The 23,506-nt window shown below is 43.9% G+C and overlaps 2 protein-coding genes across 2 annotated transcripts in view; both read left to right on the top strand.

Moving 5' to 3' along the window:
• The window catches only part of LOC309536908 (sphingolipid delta(4)-desaturase/C4-monooxygenase DES2-like), a 135,975-nt gene that overhangs the window by 79,548 nt on the left and 32,921 nt on the right, over positions 1 to 23,506 (top strand). The gene's annotated exons all lie outside the window — the stretch shown is intronic.
• On the top strand, positions 10,463 to 17,132 carry LOC309536792 (uncharacterized protein). Its single transcript, XM_082231112.1, has 5 exons — positions 10,463 to 11,056; positions 11,669 to 11,750; positions 12,379 to 12,461; positions 12,771 to 12,897; positions 15,641 to 17,132. Exons 1-5 carry the CDS (start codon positions 10,643 to 10,645, stop codon positions 16,873 to 16,875), a joined length of 1,941 nt encoding a protein of 646 aa, XP_082087238.1. The 5' UTR covers positions 10,463 to 10,642; the 3' UTR covers positions 16,876 to 17,132.

The following is a 23,506-nucleotide window of genomic DNA, read 5'->3' as shown; positions in this document are numbered from 1 at the left end:
TATGAGGGAGAAGGATATTAAGAGGGACATAATTGTGAGGGAGAAGGATATTAAGAGGGACATAATTGTGAGGGAGAAGGATATTAAGAGGGACATTATTATGAGGGAGAAGGATATTAAGAGGGACATAATTGTGAGGGAGAAGGATATTAAGAGGGACATGATTGTGAGGGAGAAGGATATTAAGAGGGACATTATTGTGAGGGAGAAGGATATTAAGAGGGACATGATTGTGAGGGAGAAGGATATTAAGAGGGACATGATTGTGAGGGAGAAGGATATTAAGAGGGACATTATTATGAGGGAGAAGGATATTAAGAGGGACATTATTATGAGGGAGAAGGATATTAAGAGGGACATGATTGTGAGGGAGAAGGATATTAAGAGGGACATAAATATGAGGGAGAAGGATATTAAGAGGGACATGATTGTGAGGGAGAAGGATATTAAGAGGGACATGATTGTGAGGGAGAAGGATATTAAGAGGGACATTATTATGAGGGAGAAGGATATTAAGAGGGACATAATTGTGAGGGAGAAGGATATTAAGAGGGACATGATTGTGAGGGAGAAGGATATTAAGAGGGACATGATTGTGAGGGAGAAGGATATTAAGAGGGACATAATTCTGAGGGAGAAGGATATTAAGAGGGACATAATTCTGAGGGAGAAGTATATTAAGAGGGACATTGTTATGAGGGAGAAGTATATTAAGAGGGACATGATTGTGAGGGAGAAGGATATTAAGAGGGACATGATTGTGAGGGAGAAGGATATTAAGAGGGACATGATTGTGAGGGAGAAGGATGTTAAGAGGGACATGATTATGAGGGAGAAGGATATTAAGAGGGACATGATTGTGAGGGAGAAGGATGTTAAGAGGGACATGATTGTGAGGGAGAAGGATATTAAGAGGGACATGATTGTGAGGGAGAAGGATATTAAGAGGGACATGATTGTGAGGGAGAAGGATATTAAGAGGGACATGATTGTGAGGGAGAAGGATATTAAGAGGGACATGATTGTGAGGGAGAAGGATATTAAGAGGGACATGATTGTGAGGGAGAAGGATATTAAGAGGGACATGATTGTGAGGGAGAAGGATATTAAGAGGGACATGATTGTGAGGGAGAAGGATATTAAGAGGGACATGATTGTGAGGGAGAAGGATATTAAGAGGGACATTATTGTGAGGGAGAAGGATATTAAGAGGGACATGATTGTGAGGGAGAAGGATATTAAGAGGGACATGATTGTGAGGGAGAAGGATATTAAGAGGGACATGATTGTGAGGGAGAAGGATATTAAGAGTGACATGATTGTGAGGGAGAAGGATATTAAGAGGGACATGATTGTGAGGGAGAAGGATATTAAGAGGGACATAATTGTGAGGGAGAAGGATATTAAGAGGGACATAATTGTGAGGGAGAAGGATATTAAGAGGGACATAATTATGAGGGAGAAGGATATTAAGAGGGACATAATTGTGAGGGAGAAGGATATTAAGAGGGACATTATTATGAGGGAGAAGGATATAAAGAGGGACATGATTGTGAGGGAGAAGGACATTCGGAGGGACAGGATTGTGAGGGAGAAGGACATTAAGAGGGACATTATTGTGAGGGAGAAGGATATTAGGAGGGACATTATTGTGAGGGAAAAGGATATTAAGAGGGACATGATTGTGAGGGAGAAGGATATTAAGAGGGACATAATTGTGAGGGAGAAGGATATTAAGAGGGACATTATTATGAGGGAGAAGGATATTAAGAGGGACATAATTGTGAGGGAGAAGGATATTAAGAGGGACATAATTGTGAGGGAGAAGGATATTAAGAGGGACATTATTATGAGGGAGAAGGATATTAAGAGGGACATAATTGTGAGGGAGAAGGATATTAAGAGGGACATGATTGTGAGGGAGAAGGATATTAAGAGGGACATTATTGTGAGGGAGAAGGATATTAAGAGGGACATGATTGTGAGGGAGAAGGATATTAAGAGGGACATGATTGTGAGGGAGAAGGATATTAAGAGGGACATTATTATGAGGGAGAAGGATATTAAGAGGGACATTATTATGAGGGAGAAGGATATTAAGAGGGACATGATTGTGAGGGAGAAGGATATTAAGAGGGAGATTATTATGAGGGAGAAGGATATTAAGAGGGAGATTATTGTGAGGGAGAAGGATATTAAGAGGGAGATGATTGTGAGGGAGAAGGACATTAAGAGGGACATGATTGTGAGGGAGAAGGATATTAAGAGGGACATTATTATGAGGGAGAAGGATATTAAGAGGGACATTATTATGAAGGAGAAGGATATTAAGAGGGACATAATTGTGAGGGAGAAGGATATTAAGAGGGACATGATTGTGAGGGAGAAGGATATTAAGAGGGACATTATTATGAGGGAGAAGGATATTAAGAGGGACATGATTGTGAGGGAGAAGGATATTAAGAGGGACATGATTGTGAGGGAGAAGGATATTAAGAGGGACATTATTATGAGGGAGAAGGATATTAAGAGGGACATAATTGTGAGGGAGAAGGATATTAAGAGGGACATGATTGTGAGGGAGAAGGATATTAAGAGGGACATGATTGTGAGGGAGAAGGATATTAAGAGGGACATTATTATGAGGGAGAAGGATATTAAGTGGGACATAATTGTGAGGGAGAAGGATATTAAGAGGGACATGATTGTGAGGGAGAAGGATATTAAGAGGGACATGATTGTGAGGGAGAAGGATATTAAGAGGGACATAATTGTGAGGGAGAAGGATATTAAGAGGGACATTATTATGAGGGAGAAGTATATTAGGAGGGACATTATTATGAGGGAGAAGGATATTAAGAGGGACATGAGGGAGAAGGACATTCGGAGGGACATGATTGTGAGGGAGAAGGACATTAAGAGGGAGATTATTGTGAGGGAGAAGGATATTAAGAGGGACATGATTGTGAGGGAGAAGGATATTAAGAGGGACATAAATGTGAGGGAGAAGGATATTAAGAGGGACATGATTGTGAGGGAGAAGGATATTAAGAGGGACATGATTGTGAGGGAGAAGGATATTAAGAGGGACATTATTATGAGGGAGAAGGATATTAAGAGGGACATTATTATGAAGGAGAAGGATATTAAGAGGGACATAATTGTGAGGGAGAAGGATATTAAGAGGGACATGATTGTGAGGGAGAAGGATATTAAGAGGGACATTATTATGAGGGAGAAGGATATTAAGAGGGACATGATTGTGAGGGAGAAGGATATTAAGAGGGACATGATTGTGAGGGAGAAGGATATTAAGAGGGACATTATTATGAGGGAGAAGGATATTAAGAGGGACATAATTGTGAGGGAGAAGGATATTAAGAGGGACATGATTGTGAGGGAGAAGGATATTAAGAGGGACATGATTGTGAGGGAGAAGGATATTAAGAGGGACATTATTATGAGGGAGAAGGATATTAAGAGGGACATTATTGTGAGGGAGAAGGATATTAAGAGGGACATGATTGTGAGGGAGAAGGATATTAAGAGGGACATGATTGTGAGGGAGAAGGATATTAAGAGAGACATAATTGTGAGGGAGAAGGATATTAAGAGGGACATAATTGTGAGGGAGAAGGATATTAAGAGGGACATTATTATGAGGGAGAAGTATATTAGGAGGGACATTATTGTGAGGGAGGAGGATATTAAGAGGGACATGAGGGAGAAGGACATTCGGAGGGACATGATTGTGAGGGAGAAGGACATTAAGAGGGAGATTATTGTGAGGGAGAAGGATATTAAGAGGGACATGATTGTGAGGGAGAAGGATATTAAGAGGGACATAAATGTGAGGGAGAAGGATATTAAGAGGGACATGATTGTGAGGGAGAAGGATATTAAGAGGGACATGATTGTGAGGGAGAAGGATATTAAGAGGGACATGAGGGAGAAGGATATTAAGAGGGACATGATTGTGAGGGAGAAGGATATTAAGAGGGACATGATTGTGAGGGAGAAGGACATTAAGAGGGACATTATTATGAGGGAGAAGTATATTAAGAGGGACATTATTATGAGGGAGAAGTATATTAAGAGGGACATTATTATGAGGGAGAAGGATATTAAGAGGGACATTATTATGAGGGAGAAGGATATTAAGAGGGACATTATTATGAGGGACATGTCCCTCTTAATATCCTTCTCCCTCACAATCATGTCCCTCTTAATATCCTTCTCCCTCACAATAATGTCCCTCTTAATATCCTTCTCCCTCATAGTAATGTCCCTCTTAATATCCTTCTCCCTCATAATAATGTCCCTCTTAATATTCTTCTCCCTCATAATAATGTCCCTCTTAATATCCTTCTCCCTCACAATAATGTCCCTCTTAATATCCTTCTCCCTCACAATTATGTCCCTCTTAATATCCTTCTCCCTCACAATAATGTCCCTCTTAATATCCTTCTCCCTCACAATTATGTCCCTCTTAATATCCTTCTCCCTCACAATTATGTCCCTCTTAATGTCCTTCTCCCTCACAATAATGTCCCTCTTAATGTCCTTCTCCCTCACAATAATGTCCCTCCGAAGGTCCTTCTCCCTCACAATAATGTCCCTCTTAATATCCTTCTCCCTCACAATAATGTCCCTCTTAATATCCTTCTCCCTCATAATTATGTCCCTCTTAATATCCTTCTCCCTCACAATCATGTCCCTCTTAATATCCTCCCTCATAATAATGTCCCTCTTAATATACTTCTCCCTCACAATAATGTCCCTCTTAATATCCTTCTCCCTCACAATCATGTCCCTCTTAATATCCTTCTCCCTCACAATTATGTCCCTCTTAATATCCTTCTCCCTCACAATCATGTCCCTCTTAATGTCCTTCTCCCTCATAATCATGTCCCTCTTAATATTAAGAGGGACATGAGGGAGAAGGACATTCGGAGGGACATGATTGTGAGGGAAAAGGACATTAAGAGGGAGATTATTGTGAGGGAGAAGGATATTAAGAGGGACATTATTGTGAGGGAGAAGGATATTAAGAGGGACATAAATATGAGGGAGAAGGATATTAAGAGGGACATTATTGTGAGGGAGAAGGATATTAAGAGGGACATGATTGTGAGGGAGAAGGATATTAAGAGGGACATGAGGGAGAAGGATATTAAGAGGGACATGATTGTGAGGGAGAAGGATATTAAGAGGGACATTATTGTGAGGGAGAAGGATATTAAGAGGGACATGATTGTGAGGGAGAAGGATATTAAGAGGGACATGATTGTGAGGGAGAAGGATATTAAGAGGGACATTATTATGAGGGAGAAGGATATTAAGAGGGACATTATTATGAGGGAGAAGGATATTAAGAGGGACATGATTGTGAGGGAGAAGGATATTAAGAGGGAGATTATTATGAGGGAGAAGGATATTAAGAGGGAGATTATTGTGAGGGAGAAGGATATTAAGAGGGAGATGATTGTGAGGGAGAAGGACATTAAGAGGGACATGATTGTGAGGGAGAAGGATATTAAGAGGGACATTATTATGAGGGAGAAGGATATTAAGAGGGACATTATTATGAGGGAGAAGGATATTAAGAGGGACATAATTGTGAGGGAGAAGGATATTAAGAGGGACATGATTGTGAGGGAGAAGGATATTAAGAGGGACATTATTATGAGGGAGAAGGATATTAAGAGGGACATGATTGTGAGGAAGAAGGATATTAAGAGGGACATGATTGTGAGGGAGAAGGATATTAAGAGGGACATTATTATGAGGGAGAAGGATATTAAGAGGGACATTATTATGAGGGAGAAGGATATTAAGAGGGACATAATTGTGAGGGAGAAGGATATTAAGAGGGACATGATTGTGAGGGAGAAGGATATTAAGAGGGACATGATTGTGAGGGAGAAGGATATTAAGAGGGACATAATTCTGAGGGAGAAGGATATTAAGAGGGACATAATTCTGAGGGAGAAGTATATTAAGAGGGACATTGTTATGAGGGAGAAGTATATTAAGAGGGACATGATTGTGAGGGAGAAGGATATTAAGAGGGACATAATTCTGAGGGAGAAGGATCTTAAGAGGGACATTATTATGAGGGAGAAGGATATTAAGAGGGACATGATTGTGAGGGAGAAGGATATTAAGAGGGACATGATTGTGAGGGAGAAGGATATTAAGAGGGACATGATTGTGAGGGAGAAGGATGTTAAGAGGGACATGATTATGAGGGAGAAGGATATTAAGAGGGACATGATTGTGAGGGAGAAGGATGTTAAGAGGGAAATGATTATGAGGGAGAAGGATATTAAGAGGGACATGATTGTGAGGGAGAAGGATATTAAGAGGGACATGATTGTGAGGGAGAAGGATATTAAGAGGGACATGATTGTGAGGGAGAAGGATATTAAGAGGGACATGATTGTGAGGGAGAAGGATATTAAGAGGGACATGATTGTGAGGGAGAAGGATATTAAGAGGGACATGATTGTGAGGGAGAAGGATATTAAGAGGGACATGATTGTGAGGGAGAAGGATATTAAGAGGGACATGATTGTGAGGGAGAAGGATATTAAGAGGGACATGATTGTGAGGGAGAAGGATATTAAGAGGGACATGATTGTGAGGGAGAAGGATATTAAGAGGGACATGATTGTGAGGGAGAAGGATATTAAGAGGGACATGATTGTGAGGGAGAAGGATATTAAGAGTGACATGATTGTGAGGGAGAAGGATATTAAGAGGGACATGATTGTGAGGGAGAAGGATATTAAGAGGGACATGATTGTGAGGGAGAAGGATATTAAGAGGGACATAATTGTGAGGGAGAAGGATATTAAGAGGGACATAATTATGAGGGAGAAGGATATTAAGAGGGACATAATTGTGAGGGAGAAGGATATTAAGAGGGACATTATTATGAGGGAGAAGGATATTAAGAGGGACATAATTGTGAGGGAGAAGGATATTAAGAGGGACATGATTGTGAGGGAGAAGGATATTAAGAGGGACATGATTGTGAGGGAGAAGGATATTAAGAGGGATATTATTGTGAGGGAGAAGGATATTAAGAGGGACATAATTGTGAGGGAGAAGGATATTAAGAGGGACATAATTGTGAGGGAGAAGGATATTAAGAGGGACATTATTATGAGGGAGAAGGATATTAGGAGGGACATTATTATGAGGGAGAAGGATATTAAGAGGGACATTATTATGAGGGAGAAGTATATTAGGAGGGACATTATTGTGAGGGAGGAGGATATTAAGAGGGACATTATTATGAGGGAGAAGTATATTAGGAGGGACATTATTGTGAGGGAGAAGGATATTAAGAGGGACATAAATGTGAGGGAGAAGGATATTAAGAGGGACATGATTGTGAGGGAGAAGGATATTAAGAGGGACATGATTGTGAGGGAGAAGGATATTAAGAGGGACATGAGGGAGAAGGATATTAAGAGGGACATGATTGTGAGGGAGAAGGATATTAAGAGGGACATGATTGTGAGGGAGAAGGACATTAAGAGGGACATTATTATGAGGGAGAAGTATATTAAGAGGGACATTATTATGAGGGAGAAGGATATTAAGAGGGACATTATTATGAGGGAGAAGGATATTAAGAGGGACATTATTATGAGGGAGAAGGATATTAAGAGGGACATTATTATGAGGGACATGTCCCTCTTAATATCCTTCTCCCTCACAATCATGTCCCTCTTAATATCCTTCTCCCTCACAATAATGTCCCTCTTAATATCCTTCTCCCTCATAGTAATGTCCCTCTTAATATCCTTCTCCCTCATAATAATGTCCCTCTTAATATTCTTCTCCCTCATAATAATGTCCCTCTTAATATCCTTCTCCCTCACAATAATGTCCCTCTTAATATCCTTCTCCCTCACAATTATGTCCCTCTTAATATCCTTCTCCCTCACAATAATGTCCCTCTTAATATCCTTCTCCCTCACAATTATGTCCCTCTTAATATCCTTCTCCCTCACAATTATGTCCCTCTTAATGTCCTTCTCCCTCACAATAATGTCCCTCTTAATGTCCTTCTCCCTCACAATAATGTCCCTCCGAAGGTCCTTCTCCCTCACCATCATGTCCCTCTTAATATCCTTCTCCCTCACAATAATGTCCCTCTTAATATCCTTCTCCCTCATAATTATGTCCCTCTTAATATCCTTCTCCCTCACAATCATGTCCCTCTTAATATCCTCCCTCATAATAATGTCCCTCTTAATATACTTCTCCCTCACAATAATGTCCCTCTTAATATCCTTCTCCCTCACAATCATGTCCCTCTTAATATCCTTCTCCCTCACAATCATGTCCCTCTTAATATCCTTCTCCCTCACAATCATGTCCCTCTTAATATCCTTCTCCCTCACAATCATGTCCCTCTTAATATCCTTCTCCCTCACAATCATGTCCCTCTTAAAGTCCTTCTCCCTCATAATCATGTCCCTCTTAATATTAAGAGGGACATGAGGGAGAAGGACATTCGGAGGGACATGATTGTGAGGGAAAAGGACATTAAGAGGGAGATTATTGTGAGGGAGAAGGATATTAAGAGGGACATTATTGTGAGGGAGAAGGATATTAAGAGGGACATAAATATGAGGGAGAAGGATATTAAGAGGGACATGATTGTGAGGGAGAAGGATATTAAGAGGGACATGAGGGAGAAGGATATTAAGAGGGACATGATTGTGAGGGAGAAGGATATTAAGAGGGACATGATTGTGAGGGAGAAGGATATTAAGACGGACATGATTGTGAGGGAGAAGGATATTAAGAGGGACATGATTATGAGGGAGAAGGACATTAAGAGGGACATGATTGTGAGGGAGAAGGATATTAAGAGGGACATGATTGTGAGGGAGAAGGATATTAAGAGGGACATTATTATGAGGGAGAAGGATATTAAGAGGGACATTACTATGAGGGAGAAGGATATTAAGAGGGACATTATTGTGAGGGAGAAGGATATTAAGAGGGACATGATTGTGAGGGAGAAGGATATTAAGAGGGACATTATTGTGAGGGAGAAGGATATTAAGAGGGACATAATTGTGAGGGAGAAGGATATTAAGAGGGACATTATTATGAGGGAGAAGTATATTAGGAGGGACATTATTGTGAGGGAGGATATTAAGAGGGGCATTATTGTGAGGGAGAAGGATATTAAGAGGGACATAATTGTGAGGGAGAAGGATATTAAGAGGGACATTATTATGAGGGAGAAGGATATTAAGAGGGACATTACTATGAGGGAGAAGGATATTAAGAGGGACATTATTGTGAGGGAGAAGGATATTAAGAGGGACATGATTGTGAGGGAGAAGGATATTAAGAGGGACATTATTGTGAGGGAGAAGGATATTAAGAGGGACATAATTGTGAGGGAGAAGGATATTAAGAGGGACATTATTATGAGGGAGAAGTATATTAGGAGGGACATTATTGTGAGGGAGGAGGATATTAAGAGGGGCATTATTGTGAGGGAGAAGGATATTAAGAGGGACATTATTATGAGGGAGAAGGATATTAGGAGGGACATTATTGTGAGGGAGGAGGATATTAAGAGGGACATGAGGGAGAAGGACATTCGGAGGGACATGATTGTGAGGGAGAAGGACATTAAGAGGGACATGATTGTGAGGGAGAAGGATATTAAGAGGGACATGATTGTGAGGGAGAAGGACATTAAGAGGGACATTATTATGAGGGAGAAGTATATTAAGAGGGACATTATTATGAGGGAGAAGTATATTAAGAGGGACATTATTATGAGGGAGAAGGATATTAAGAGGGACATTATTATGAGGGAGAAGTATATTAAGAGGGACATTATTATGAGGGAGAAGTATATTAAGAGGGACATGATTGTGAGGGAGAAGGATATTAAGAGGGACATTATTATGAGGGAGTAGTATATTAAGAGGGATGCAGAGCAGGAAGTCCCCAAGGGACGGTGGCTGGAGCTAGACATGGGCCCTGCTGCCCACCAAGCCACCCAAGCACATATGGCTGGGTTGGGGCGAATCTCTGGACTATGAGGTGGGGTGGGGAGGGACCCCCACCGTTGCCTTGGCTCCAGATTACACTCACTTGTCATTCACAGTTATGACTTCTTCCTCCTCCGGTGTGGTGTAGTGGTTAAGAGCGGTAGTCACGTAATCTGGGAAACCGGGTTCGTGTCTCCGCTCCTCCACCTGCAGCTGCTGGGTGACCTTGGGCCAGTCACACTTCTGTGAAGTTTCTCAGCCCCACTCACCTCACAGAGTGTTTGTTGTGGGGGAGGAAGGGAAAGGAGAATGTTAGCCGCTTTGAGACTCCTGAAGGGGAGTGAAAGGCGGGATATCAAATCCAAACTCTTCTTCTTCTTCTTCTTCTTCTTCTTCTTCTTCTTCTTCTTCTTCTTCTCCTCCTCCTCCTCTCCCTACACTTGCTCAGGGAACATTCTTCTTCTCTTGGCTGTGCTTTGATCTTATAATAGAAGAATGTGTTTGATTCATAGGATTTGCTGCACCTTGCATTAGGACACACAGAACTTAGCAGAGGACCAAGGGGCTCCTTCCGATCTCTTGGAGACTTCCGGAGAGCCCAGATGGATGAGCAAGACTCAGCTGGCCCTGAAGCAGGAAGAGGCCACGCCCTGGAAACGGGGAACAGTGGGGAATTCTGGGAAAACTCCGTGAAGAAGGAACTGGGTGAGGAGGACACCCTTTGCTCAGAGGTGCACAGCCAGCAGCTCAGGCAGTTCTGCTGCCAGGAGGCCAAAGGACCCCGAGAGGTTTGCAGCCAGTTCTACCACCTTTGCCATCAGTGGCTGAAGCCAGAAAGGCACACGAAAGCTCAGATGCTGGACCTGGTGATCTTGGAGCAGTTCCTGGCTGTCCTTCCTCTGGAGATGGAGAGCTGGGTGAGGGAATGCGGAGCGGAGACCAGTTCCCAGGCGGTGGCCCTGGCCGAAGGTTTCCTCCTGAGTCTGGCAGAGGAGAGGAAGCAGGCAGAGCAGCAGGTGAGAGAGAATTTCCTCTGGATGCTCCCAAGGGGCTCCAAAGAGGAGGGAGAGTATTCCCAAATCATCTCCTAATGGCCCATCCTTTTTTGGAAAGCATATTATTATTATTATTATTATTATTATTATTATTATTTATCACACTTGTGGCTGGGTGCCTTCCAGCACATATAAACGCATAAGAAGACATCAGATGTCTTCTAAAAGTTATGCAGTTTTTTTATCTCCTTCTCACCTGATGGGAGGGCATTCCCCAGGGTGGGGGCCACTGTGGAGAAGGTCTTCTGCCTGGTTCCCTGTAACTTCACTTATCACAGTGAGGGAATCCGCAGAAGACCCTCCGAACTGGACCTCAGTTCATGGAGACGCTCCTTTGGGTATACTGGGCCTTTCAGGCCGTTTAGGGCTTTGAATTGTGCTGGGAAACGTTCTGGGAGCCAGTGAAGATCCGTGAGGACCAATGTTTCATGGTCCTGGCAGCCAACCCCAGACACCAGTCTAGCAGAAGCAGGAAGCAGCTTTCACCTCTGTCCCCCGAAAGCGCTTGCCTCTGCCATTCCTTCTCTAACCCTTCTCCCCATTCTCTGTTTTGAATCCTTGTTGCTCTTTCAGAGGAAGGATCTTTTGGCAGAAATGGGTCTTGATTCTTCTGAGGCAGAGAAGACTCCGTTGGACGCCAGAGTGAGGCCTCTGGGTAAGGAGGAAGGAGTGTTTTCTCCCCCGTTTTGTCACATTCTCTTGGTTTTGAAACTAATCTGTGAGTTCTTTGCATCTTTTGGGGGAAGACACCTGGAGCCCAGAGCTCGGGGGGGGGGGGAATGTATTTTTGCACAACTATTATATGAAATGTGTCCAAATGTACTCAGCATGGGAGACTTTTACTGCAGCTGGTTCAATTCCACGGTTTATGAGCTCATCTCTTCCAGCAACGCCTGTACATTAGTCCAAATTGAGCTCTAATTGGCAGGAGAACCTCTGCTTCTTAATGGTGGCGAAGGAGGGTTTTCGGCAGGCCAAGGGCTTTTGCACTCAGTGCCTTCCTGCCTCTCGCAATCCATGCCGGAGCCAGAGCCTGGTACCGAGACAAACTGGGAGTGAAGCCCGTTTCCCCCTGTCCCTGGGGGAAACTTGCAAGGAGAATTACCCTCAGTCATCCTTGTTTTTCCATTGCCAACGATCTCCTGCTGCCTCCATTAAAGCACAGCGGAACCGGAAGCTAGCAGGGGAGACTTGGACAAGCCCCATCTGTACGTAGAGATGCACTGTTTCACCTCTGAGAGAAGCAGGCGCTCACGGTTTCCACTTACCTTGGTCTCTCCCAGGTGACGGAATGATGCCACCAAGACCTGCTCCTTCATCTTTTCATGGTGGTGGAGGGGAGGCAGCAGCTGTGGACCCAGATCAGGTAGGGGGAAGGAGCCTTGTGGGGAAGGACGGCTTGGATGCAGACTGGCTGGATGCAGAGGAATGGTGGGAGGAGCCAGAGAAGAGGGAGCCGACTGGGAGGAGGAGGAGGAGGAGGGGTCTGAAGCTGGAGAGGGAAGAGGGCTCAGGGAGCAGAGGGAGTCTGTGGCAGAGAGCAGCCCAGACTCCGAGGCAGAAGCTGCAGCAGGAGAGAGGGATGAGGAAGGCAGAGAGGGGTCTGGCCGCTGTAGACAACAACAGAGCCAGGTGAATGTTCTCTAAGAGGACAGCCTTTTTCCTGTTCTGTTAGGGTCCAGTGTGCTTTGAAGATGTGGCTGTCCATTTCACAGACGAGGAGTGGGCGTTGCTGGATCCTGACCAGAGAGCTCTCCATAAGGAAGTCATGGAGGAGAATCGTGGGATCTTGGACTCTCTCGGTAAGGCTCCCTATTGGATCATCCTATCTGTTTTGTAATTCAAGACATCTCTCTATGTGACGAACCTCTGATATTTCGATGGGGCTCAACAGCGCCACCCACAGCACCTGGGATGTTAACACGCCCACAGCAAACCTTGGATGGATGGCTATTGATTGTTTTCCCTGTGAATATTCTTCCTCCAGGTCTGCCGTTTAAATCCATGATCAGGCTGTCTGAACTGCCCAGGCCTTCTTAAATGTAGGATTCAGAGTGATTTGAGGTGTTGAAGTAGCTTCAGTCAAGTTTCCTGCTTTTGTTCTTGCTTCTGTCTCTCTCTGGTTGACCAAAGAGTCGCTTGGCATTGGAGATGGCACAGATTCCACGACTGAACCAAACAAACTCCATCCCAGAAAAGAGCCAGGCTTTTTGAATTTCAGGCAGTGAACCCTGTAGTAACAATAATGGTAATTTTATTATTTTTACCCTGCCCATCTGACTGGGTTGCCCCAGCCACTCTCGGCAAATTCCAACAAATATGAAAAAAAATATAAAACATCAAACATTAAAAACTTCCCAATACAGAGGTGCCTTCAGAAGTCCTCTAAAAGTTGCATAGTTATTTCCTTGACATCTGATGGGGGGGGGGGCGTTCCACAGGGTGGATTCCCCTATCGAGAAGGTCCCCTGCCTCGTCCCCTGTAACTTCTCACAGTAATGTAACATTTAAGTACAGTGGTACTTCGGGTTAAGAACTTAATTCGTTCTGGAGGTCTGTTCTTAACCTGAAACTGTTTTTAACCTGAAGCACCACTTTAGCTAATGGGGTCTCCTGCTGCCGCTGCGCTGCCAGAGCACGATTTCTGTTCTCATTCTGAAGCAAAGTTCTCTTGCGGGGGTCCAATTAGTGCCATTGCCTTCCGTTAAGAGTTTGGGTGTAATCCTTGACGCCTCCCTTTCCATGGAGGCGCAAGTTACAGCAACAGCCAAGGCAACGTTTTTCCACCTTCGCCGCATCAAGCAGTTGGTCCCTTACCTTTCCTGCCCTGACCTGACCACAGTGATCCATGCGACGGTCATCTCCAGGCTTGACTACTGTTATTCGCTCTACGCGGGGCTGCCCTTGAAACTGTCCCAGAAACTCCAGCGGGTGCAGAATGCTGCAGTGAGGCTCCTCACGGGGTCTCTGCCATGGGAGAATATTCACCCAGTGCTTTTCAAGCTGCACTGGCTCCCGGTGGAGTACAGGGTCAGATTTAAGGTGCTGGTTTTGACCTTTCAAGCCCTTCACGGCCTAGGCCCCTCGTACCTACAGGACCGCCTCTCCTGGTATGCCTCACGGAGAGCCTCAGGGTCCTTAAATAGCCACACCCTAGAGGTCCCGGGCCCTAAGGAAGTTAGATTGGCTTCAACCAGAGCCAGGGCCTTTTCAACTGTGGCCCTGGCCTGGTGGAACGCTCTGCCTCATGAGACCAGGGCCCTGCAGGATCTGATTTCTTTCCGCAGGGCCTGTAAGACAGAGTTGTTCTGCCTGGCCTTTGGCTTGGAGCCAATTTGTTTCCCTCCCTCCCTCTCTTTCTTTTTTTTTCTCCTTCTCCTCCTGCAATGAGGCTACATTTTAATATTTTAATGTTTCAATATTTTAATGTTGTATTTTATTTTTGTTTTTAAGTTGTAATTATTCAACTTGTTTTTATTATTGCTTGTAAGCCGCTCCGAGCCTGGCATTGGCTGGGGTGAGTGGGTATAAATAAATATTATTATTATTGTTATTATTAACCAGAGGTACCATTTCTAGGTTAGCGGTGTCTGTAACCTGAAGCATATATAACCTGAGGTAGCACTGTAAGGAAACTTGAATAATAATAATAATACTGATATTACATGTTTCTGCTGCATTCTGTGATGTCGAGAATTTAAGAAAACATCCAAATTGGTTTAAGGTGATGCACATCATCATTAAATGTTTAGCCACTAAAGAAATTTAAATTTGGTAGCTGCTACACACATTTGTTCAATATACAAAATGTGTTTTTCAGCACACAGAAGTTCATTCCGCTACTCTTACATCACCCACCACAAGGAGCTGACTATGACCAAGTCAGTCCAGAGTCAATGTTCCCAAATATTTCTCCAGCTCTTACAATTTGTTTAGATTTATTACTGCATATTGAACAACTTAGCATACTGAATACAGTCATACCTCGGGTTAAGTACTTAATTAGTTCCGGAGGTCCGTTCTTCACCTGAAACTGTTTTTAACCTGAAGCACCACTTTAGCTAATGGGGTCTCCTGCTGCCGCCGCGCTGCCAGGGTATGATTTCTGTTCTTATCCTGAAGCAAAGTTCTTAAACTGAAGCATTATTTCAGGGTTAGCAGAGTCTGTAACCTGAAGCGTATGTAACCTGAAGTGTATATAAACTGAGGTACCACTGTATATCTTAATTTTGGACAGGGAACTTTCCCACTTTGGCCACCATTGCGATAATAATAAAAGCACATTTTATTTATGAAGATAGTACAGATCCATATTTAAATTTGAACAAAATGATGTTACCAGGTTAAACTGTACTTTAAAAAAGTAGAGAGAGAAAACATAATATTAAACTTGATTTGTATACAAAACTAGACATTTTTACATAACAAAAGGAACATTATAACATCTAACTCCTTTCGGTTCTTCCCGTCCCAAGCATTAATTAACATTGTTCCATAATTTGGGGTTGCACTTCTTCCTGAGACTCTAATCCATTTGCCTCTTAGTTTCAGGTGGTGATGAATTGGAAATGAAGAACAAGGGAGACCACAATGAAATCCACACAGTGGAGGAGCCAAATCAGGATTCAGACTGTGGAGAGAGCTTCGGTCAGAGCTCCCATTCCACTTCCCATCAAAGAAATCCCCTTGAGAAGAAACACTATCAGTGTTTGGAATGTGAAAAGAGCTTCACTCGGAGTTCCCATCTCACTTCCCATCGTAGAATTCATACAGGGGAGAAACCCTTTCACTGCTTGGAGTGTGGAAAGAGCTTCAGTCACAGCCACAATCTCACTTCCCATCGTAGAATTCATACAGGGGAGAAACCCTATCACTGCTTTGAGTGTGGAAAGAGCTTCAGTCACAGCCACAATCTCACTTCCCATCATAGAATTCATACAGGGGAGAAACCCTATCTCTGCTTGGAGTGTGGAAAGAGCTTCAGTCACAGCCATGATCTCACTTCCCATCGTAGAATTCATACAGGGGAGAAACCATATCACTGTTTGGAGTGTGGAAAAAGCTTCAGTCACAGCCACAATCTCACTTCCCATCGTAGAATTCATACAGGGGAGAAACCATATCTCTGCTTGGAGTGTGGAAAGAGCTTCAGTCACAGCCACGATCTCACTTCCCATCGTAGAATTCATTCAGGGGAAAAACCTTATCAGTGCATGGAATGTGGAAAGAGCTTCAGTCAAAACCGCAGTTTCACTTCCCATCGTAGAATTCATACAGGGGAGAAACCCTTTCAGTGCGTGGAATGTGGAAAGAGCTTCAGTCACAGGTACAATCTCATTGCCCACCGTAGAATTCATACCAGGGAGCAACCATATCAGTGCATGGAATGTGGAAAGAGCTTCAGTCAGGGCTCCCATCTCACTGCCCATCAAAGAATTCATACAGGGGAAAAACCCTATCAGTGCATGGAATGTGGAAAGAGCTTCATTAGAAAGCACAGTTTCACTTCACATCAAAGAATTCATACAGGGGAAAAACCCTATCAGTGCATGGAATGTGGAAAGAGCTTCAATCGGAGTGCCCATCTCACTTCCCATCAAAGGATTCATACAGGGGAGAAACCCTATCAGTGCATGGAATGTGGAAAGAGCTTTAATCAGAGGGCCCATCTCACTTCCCATCAAAGGATACATACAGGGAAGAGGGGGCCGCTAGGGGCTCATTGGAAGATGGCCGACAATACCATCTCTCCATCTCACACGAGGAAATTAAGAGGCTGATATGGGAGTATGCAGCCTCCCTTGTTACCCCAAGGGAATGGGGAACACTGCCCTTGCCTGCGGTTGCCATAAATCACGCCCTGATCCGAAAGAAGGGGGTGAGGGCACTAGGCACACAGCCCTTGTGTGGCACGGCTCTCCCGGACGCTGTCTCTGATTGCACGCCTGGTTGCAGGAGCTCAAAATAAACAATTAGAAGCAAATGCACAGATTTTGAGCGAAGACCGGGAGTTAAGACTGCTAATTAAAGTGATCTCTGTGAAAAAAATTTGGCTGTGTGATTTGGAATTAATGTGATTTGATTGGCCTGTTAATAAAAAATATTTTTTGTGGGGGGGGGGAGGCTTCATACAGGGGAGAACCCTATCAGTGCGTGGAATATGGAAAGAGCTTCAGTCAAAACCGCAGTTTCGCTTCCCATCAAAGAATTCATACAGGGGAGTGTATCAGTGCCTAGAATGTGGAAAGAGCTTCCATCAGAGCTCCCAACTCACTTCCCATTAGAGAATTCTTACAGGGCAGAAACCATTTAAATGCCAAGAGTGTGATCGGAGGGATTTATGAAAGTCTGGTCTCATTTTTAAAGTTCTTTTTAAAAATAGAATTGGAGCTCTTAAAGGTACTTAGAGCTGGCTGAAAAAGCTAAAATCAAGACAGGTTTTGACAAGTTCTTTTCTTTTTGAAGAAAAATATTTCTTCTACTCTGAGCCACTTAAAGTGAATTGGATTCCTGCAAGACAACCACTCTTATCTGGACATCTAAATTGCTATGTGCTCTTAAACACATTCTTTTTTTCTTTTTTATGGTTCCTCTCTTAAAGTAATTATTTGGTTCATTTGTTTAATTTGAATTTTAATTTGAGAAATTTGATTTTATGTTAAACAGCTTATGTGTGTTGAGTATCAGGCTGGAAGGAAGAGGGAGGGCTGGAAAAATGCAGGAAACATGATCTCTTGGGAAAGATTTATTCTGTGACCTTGACAAATTGATAAGGTGCTGCTGGAAAACAGGCTGCTTTGAGAACAAGGGTAAAGGGAAGTCTTCTTTCTACACATAACTGTTAGTCTCTTTCTGCACAAAACTGCTCCATTTTGGGGAAGTTTTGCTCCTCTTTTCTCTTGCTTTCTAAGAAGTTTTGCTCATAGGTTTTTCCCTGCTTTTGCACACACTGTATGAACCTGCTCTTCACGCCTAGCTGATCACAAAACCTGATTACATTGTTACATGATATAATCAATCATTAGTAACAGACATCCTAAGCTCATGGAAAACAAACTGTACTTGCTCTCCATGCCTAGCTGACCATAACTATAGAACCCGATTGTTATATTGTTTGTGCCAATTAATCCCTAGTTACAATTCAATTAGGAGGCTTCATGCCTGTCTAGTTCTAGCTCCAATTCTCAGCCTTCTCTCCATCAATGATAAATTATCACATGTAATCCCCACCTTTCAGATGTAATTCCCGCCTTAGTACTTATGTTAACCAATTACAAGTTTCTGTGTGTATGTATCAACCAATCAACCACAGGCCCACCTGGGGCAATGCTTGCAATATTCAATAAAATAGGCTCTCAGGGCCCGCCCTGACAGACGCCTAGCTACACCTGCCTCTCTCGTCTCCCGTGATTTTTCATTTCTACACAAGGGAGAGGGAGATTTTGAATATGGCAGTTCAAAAACAGTTAACACCAGGCCTGTGTTAAATCTGGAGAAGCTATTAGCCTGAATTGATAGAAATAATTAAATGGTTACTAATTTGACCACATAAAAAAAATTCCTTCCAGTAGCACCTTAAAGACCAACTAAGTTGGTCTAACTAAGGAGGGCAACCAAAATGGTCAAAGGCCTGGAAACGATGCCTTATGAGGAACGGCTAAGGGAGCTGGGCATGTTTAGCCTGGAGAAGAGGAGGTTAAGGGGTGATATGATAGCCATGTTCAAATATATAAAAGGATGTCACATAGAGGAGGGAGAAAGGTTGTTTTCTGCTGCTCCAGAGAAGCGGACACGGAGCAATGGATCCAAACTACAAGAAAGAAGATTCCACCTAAACATTAGGAAGAACTTCCTGACAGTAAGAGCTGTTCGACAGTGGAATTTGCTGCCAAGGAGTGTGGTGGAGTCTCCTTCTTTGGAGGTCTTTAAGCAGAGGCTTGACAACCATATGTCAGGAGTGCTCTGATGGTGTTTCCTGCTTGGCAGGGGATTGGACTCGATGGCCCTTGTGGTCTCTTCCAACTCTATGATTCTATGATTCTAAGTTAGTTCTTGGTATGAGCTTTCGTGTGCATGCACACTTCTTCAGATACACTGAAACAGAAGTTGCCAGATCCTTCTATATAGTGAGAAGGTGGGGAGGGGTGTTACTCAGAAGGGTGGTGGGAATGGGAGATAGGCAGATAGCTGAGAGAGCCTGTTGACGACTCTTAACGACTGTAATAGGTCTTACAGGAAAAGGCAAGGGATGAGAAGGTGAGAAATGGTTTAGTCATGTATAGTGAGATAAGAATCCAATGTCTTTGTTCAGCCCAGGTCTTTCCATGGTTTTAAGTTTGGTAATGAGTTGTAATTCAGCAGCTTCTCTTTCCAGTCTATTTCTGAAATTCCTTTGTAGTAAAACAGCTACTTTGAGATCTTGTATAGAATGTCCTGGGAGATTGAAGTGTTCTCCTACTGGTTTCTCTGTTTTGTGATTCCTGATGTCAGATTTATGTCCGTTTATTCTTTGGCGTAAGGTTTGGCCTGTTTGTCCAATATAGAGAGCTGAAGGACACTGTTGCATTTGATGGCATACACAATGTTAGACGATGAGCAATTAAATAGTCCCGAGATGGTATGTGTGATGTTGTTGGGGCCAGTAATGGTGTTGTCCGGGTGTATGTGGCAGCAAAGTTGGCATCTGGGTTTATTGCAGGCTCTGGTGCCAGTGTCTGTGTTAAGTCTGGTTGTAGTATTATTGTGGGTTAGGAGTTGTTTAAGATTGGGTGGCTGTCTGTAGGCAATGAAAGGTCTTCCTCCCAGAGCTTGAGAAAGAGAACTGTCATTGTCCAGGAGAGGTTGTAGATCTCTGATGATGCGTTGTACTGTTTTAACTTGGGAGCTGTATGTGATGACTAGAGGTGTTCTGTTATTTTCTTTTTTGGGTCTGTCTTGCAGCAAGTTCTCTCTGGGTATCAGTCTGGCTCTGTTGATCTGTTGTCTAACTTCATCTGCTGGGTATTTTAGTTCTGAGAAGGTTTGCTGTAGATCTCTTAGGTGAGAGTCTCTGTCTGTAGAATTGGAACAGATGCGGCTGTAACATAGTGCCTGGCTATATACAATGGACTGTTTGGTATGTTTGGGATGGTAGCTAGAGGCATGTAGATATGTTTGTCGGTCAGTTGGTTTGCGGTATAAGGTGGTGTCTATGCGCCCATCCTGTATTTTTATAGTAGTGTCCAAAAAATGTATTTCTTGCATAGATTGATTCATTGTAAGGTTGATTGTGGGGTGAAAATCATTAAATTTCTGGTGGAAGGTGTCCAGGGTCTGTTGACCATGTGTCCAGATGATAAAAATATCGTCAATGTATCGCAGGTACAAGAGAGGTTTGAGTGGGTAGGAGTTCAGGAAATGTTCTAATTCTGCCATTTGTATGCCATCAAATGCCAACAGTGTCCTTCAGCTCTCTATATTGGACAAACAGGCCAAACCTTACGCCAAAGAATAAACGGACATAAATCTGACATCAAGAATCACAAAACAGGGAAACCAGTAGGAGAACACTTCAATCTCCCAGGACATTCTATACAAGATCTCAAAGTAGCTGTTTTACTACAAAGGAATTTCAGAAATAGACTGGAAAGAGAAGCTGCTGAATTACAACTCATTACCAAACTTAAAACCATGGAAAGACCTGGGCTGAACAAAGACATTGGATTCTTATCTCACTATACATGACTAAACCATTTCTCACCTTCTCATCCCTTGCCTTTTCCTGTAAGACCTATTGCAGTCGTTAAGAGTCGTCAACAGGCTCTCTCAGCTATCTGCCTATCTCCCATTCCCACCACTCTTCTGAGTAATACCCCTCCCCACCTTCTCACTATATAGAAGGATCTGGCAACTTCTGTTTCAGTGTATCTGAAGAAGTGTGCATGCACACGAAAGCGCATACCAAGAACTAACTTAGTTGGTCTTTAAGGTGCTACTGGAAGGAATTTTTTTTATTTTGACTATGGCAGACCAACACGGCTACCTATCTAATTTGACCACTAAAGCAGAGACACTGACAAAGGAAATAGAAGCACTAGATGTCTCCATGAAAGGAAGGGAGGAGAAGTCTGAAAAGCTGAAAAAGAAGACAAAAATGGAAATCAGAACAGGCGACGCTTAGGATTGATGTGGATGGTTTGGGTGGAAGATAAGAGGCAATTGCGGGCGCTTTGGTGGTTCTTGAGATGAGACAGAAAGCCCAGCCTCTGAGACGGAGAGGAGGGAGGAGAGCAGGATTTTAGCAAAGGTTTGAGTGGAGTGGCTGGGAGTGGAAGAGGAATTCATGGAAGAGGCGCCACCCTCCTCACAGCCGGGGGTGGTGGCTTTTGGGTAGAAAAACAATGTGAATAAATCCCCCCAGTGCCACCCCCTGGCCAGTCTTCCTGTCTCCCTCTCCCTGTGCCCCCACCCTGCCCCAATCAAAGTCCCAGGCAGCAGCTCCCCCCCAGGCCTTCCTCCGCCCATCTTGGGGCCTCAAGGCATGCGGGCAAGATTTGGAGGGGGCCAGGCTGGGCTCAGAGGACAGAGGTGCCTGGCGTCCTCTGGTCCATGGGGTCACAAAGAGTCGGACACGACTAAACGACTAAACAACAACAACAGCAAGCTTGGATCCTAGAACAATAGGCAAGTAGGATCCTAGAATGCAACAACTGATTGGCTTGCAGGAAAAGACCAATCAGGCTCCAGGAGGGAAGCAGAATCTGTTAGGATATATCCGTTCCTCCTTAAAAAAGGGAACAGGCTGTTGTGTGTCACATGCCTGCTAACTTCCTGCTCACTGGGCATTTCCGTTTTGTATATAGCTTTTGTTCTGGCTGTTTTCCTCGCCATGGATGCAAGCAGTCATGTTTTTCCTTTGTTCTGCCCAACGTTGAATAATGCTGTAAATATGCTCTCCTGGGTGAATCTTCCGTTGTGGAAACTCTGCGAGAAAGGCGTGCATGAGTCTTGGAATGCGTCTGAGGGTCGTGTCGCTAATTGACTGATGCGGATCCAACGGGAGACCAGAGATCGTCCGGAGATGACGTGGAGGCCTGATGCCTCTGTCTCCCTGGCAGGATCCCAACAGAAGCAGCCAGTCAGATGGGACTCATTGTGTAAATAATGTATATAAAAGCCTGAGGTTTGGGGGGCAATTAAATCACTGCTTTACAAGCTTCAATAAAGAGCATGAAATCACTACAGGACTCCTGAGTAGATTTCTGAGAATCTAATGCATCTTTGATTGGGATTGTCCAGCAAGGAGATTGGAGATGGTTGCCAGTCAAAGGGTAGTTTAAGACGTGGGGGGGGGGGAGACCTCCTTGTGAAAGGGGGGGCAGTGTGGGGAGACATTCCAGCCGTGGCATTGGCAGCCAGATGAGGAATCCTGGAAGAGGACACTCCAGGCTCATCTAGTCCAACCCCTGCAATTCAGGAACCCCAGTTCTTAGTCCCACCAGCTCCCTTGAGCTGGGCAACTCAGATGCCTGGAGCAGCGCCCCGTTGGAGAGCAGCCTTGGGTCGCCTCTGGAGCTGGCTGGACCTTTTGGACAGCTGTTTCCATCCCCCCTGCCTTCTGCTGGCAGGCCTTGAAGGGAAGTAACATTGTAAACTGAACTATCCTAAGTAGTCCAAAGCTTATTGAGGGGAGGTGGTTTTCAAGTTGGAACTATGTTTTGACCCTTTGCCGAAAGGAGATGCTACAAAGTGTGTGTGTGGGGGGGGGTGTCTTTTCAGTGCCAGGATACAAGGTGCTCTCTTGACCTGGGAGCCCAATCCCTCTCCCCCACCCCTAGAAAAGGGGGTCTTCCCCTCATCCTCTCCTTGCAGGACCCCCCTTTTCATTCCTTAACTGTCTCTCAAGGGACCCTGGAGCCAAACCCTTGCAGAGTTTTACTTCTCAAGCAAAGGGGGGGGAAGGACTCTTCTTCATCCTGGAGAAGAGTGACTAGTGGGGTGCCACAGGGTTCTGTCTTGGGCCCGGTCTTATTCAACATTTTTATCAACGACTTGGATGGTGGACTCAAGGGCATCCTGATCAAATTTGCAGATGACACCAAACTGGGAGGGGTGGCTAACACCCCAGAGGACAGGATCACACTTCAAAACGACCTTGACAGATTAGAGAACTGGGCAAAAATAAACAAGATGAATTTTAACAGGGAGAAATGCACTTGGGCAAAAAAAATGAGAGGCACAAATACAAGATGGGTGACACCTGGCTTGAGAGCAGTACATGTGAAAAGGATCTAGGAGTCTTGGTTGACCACAAACTTGACATGAGCCAACAGTGTGACGCGGCAGCTAAAAAAGCCAATGCAATTCTGGGCTGCATCAATAGGAGTATAGCATCTAGATCAAGGGAAGTAATAGTGCCACTGTATTCTGCTC

The sequence above is a fragment of the Podarcis vaucheri genome (assembly GCF_965113315.1).
Source record: "Podarcis vaucheri genome assembly, chromosome: 7".
Lineage (NCBI taxonomy): Eukaryota > Metazoa > Chordata > Lepidosauria > Squamata > Lacertidae > Podarcis > Podarcis vaucheri.
Note: the sequence above shows the minus strand (reverse complement) of the source record. Positions and strands in the feature narration are given on the sequence as shown.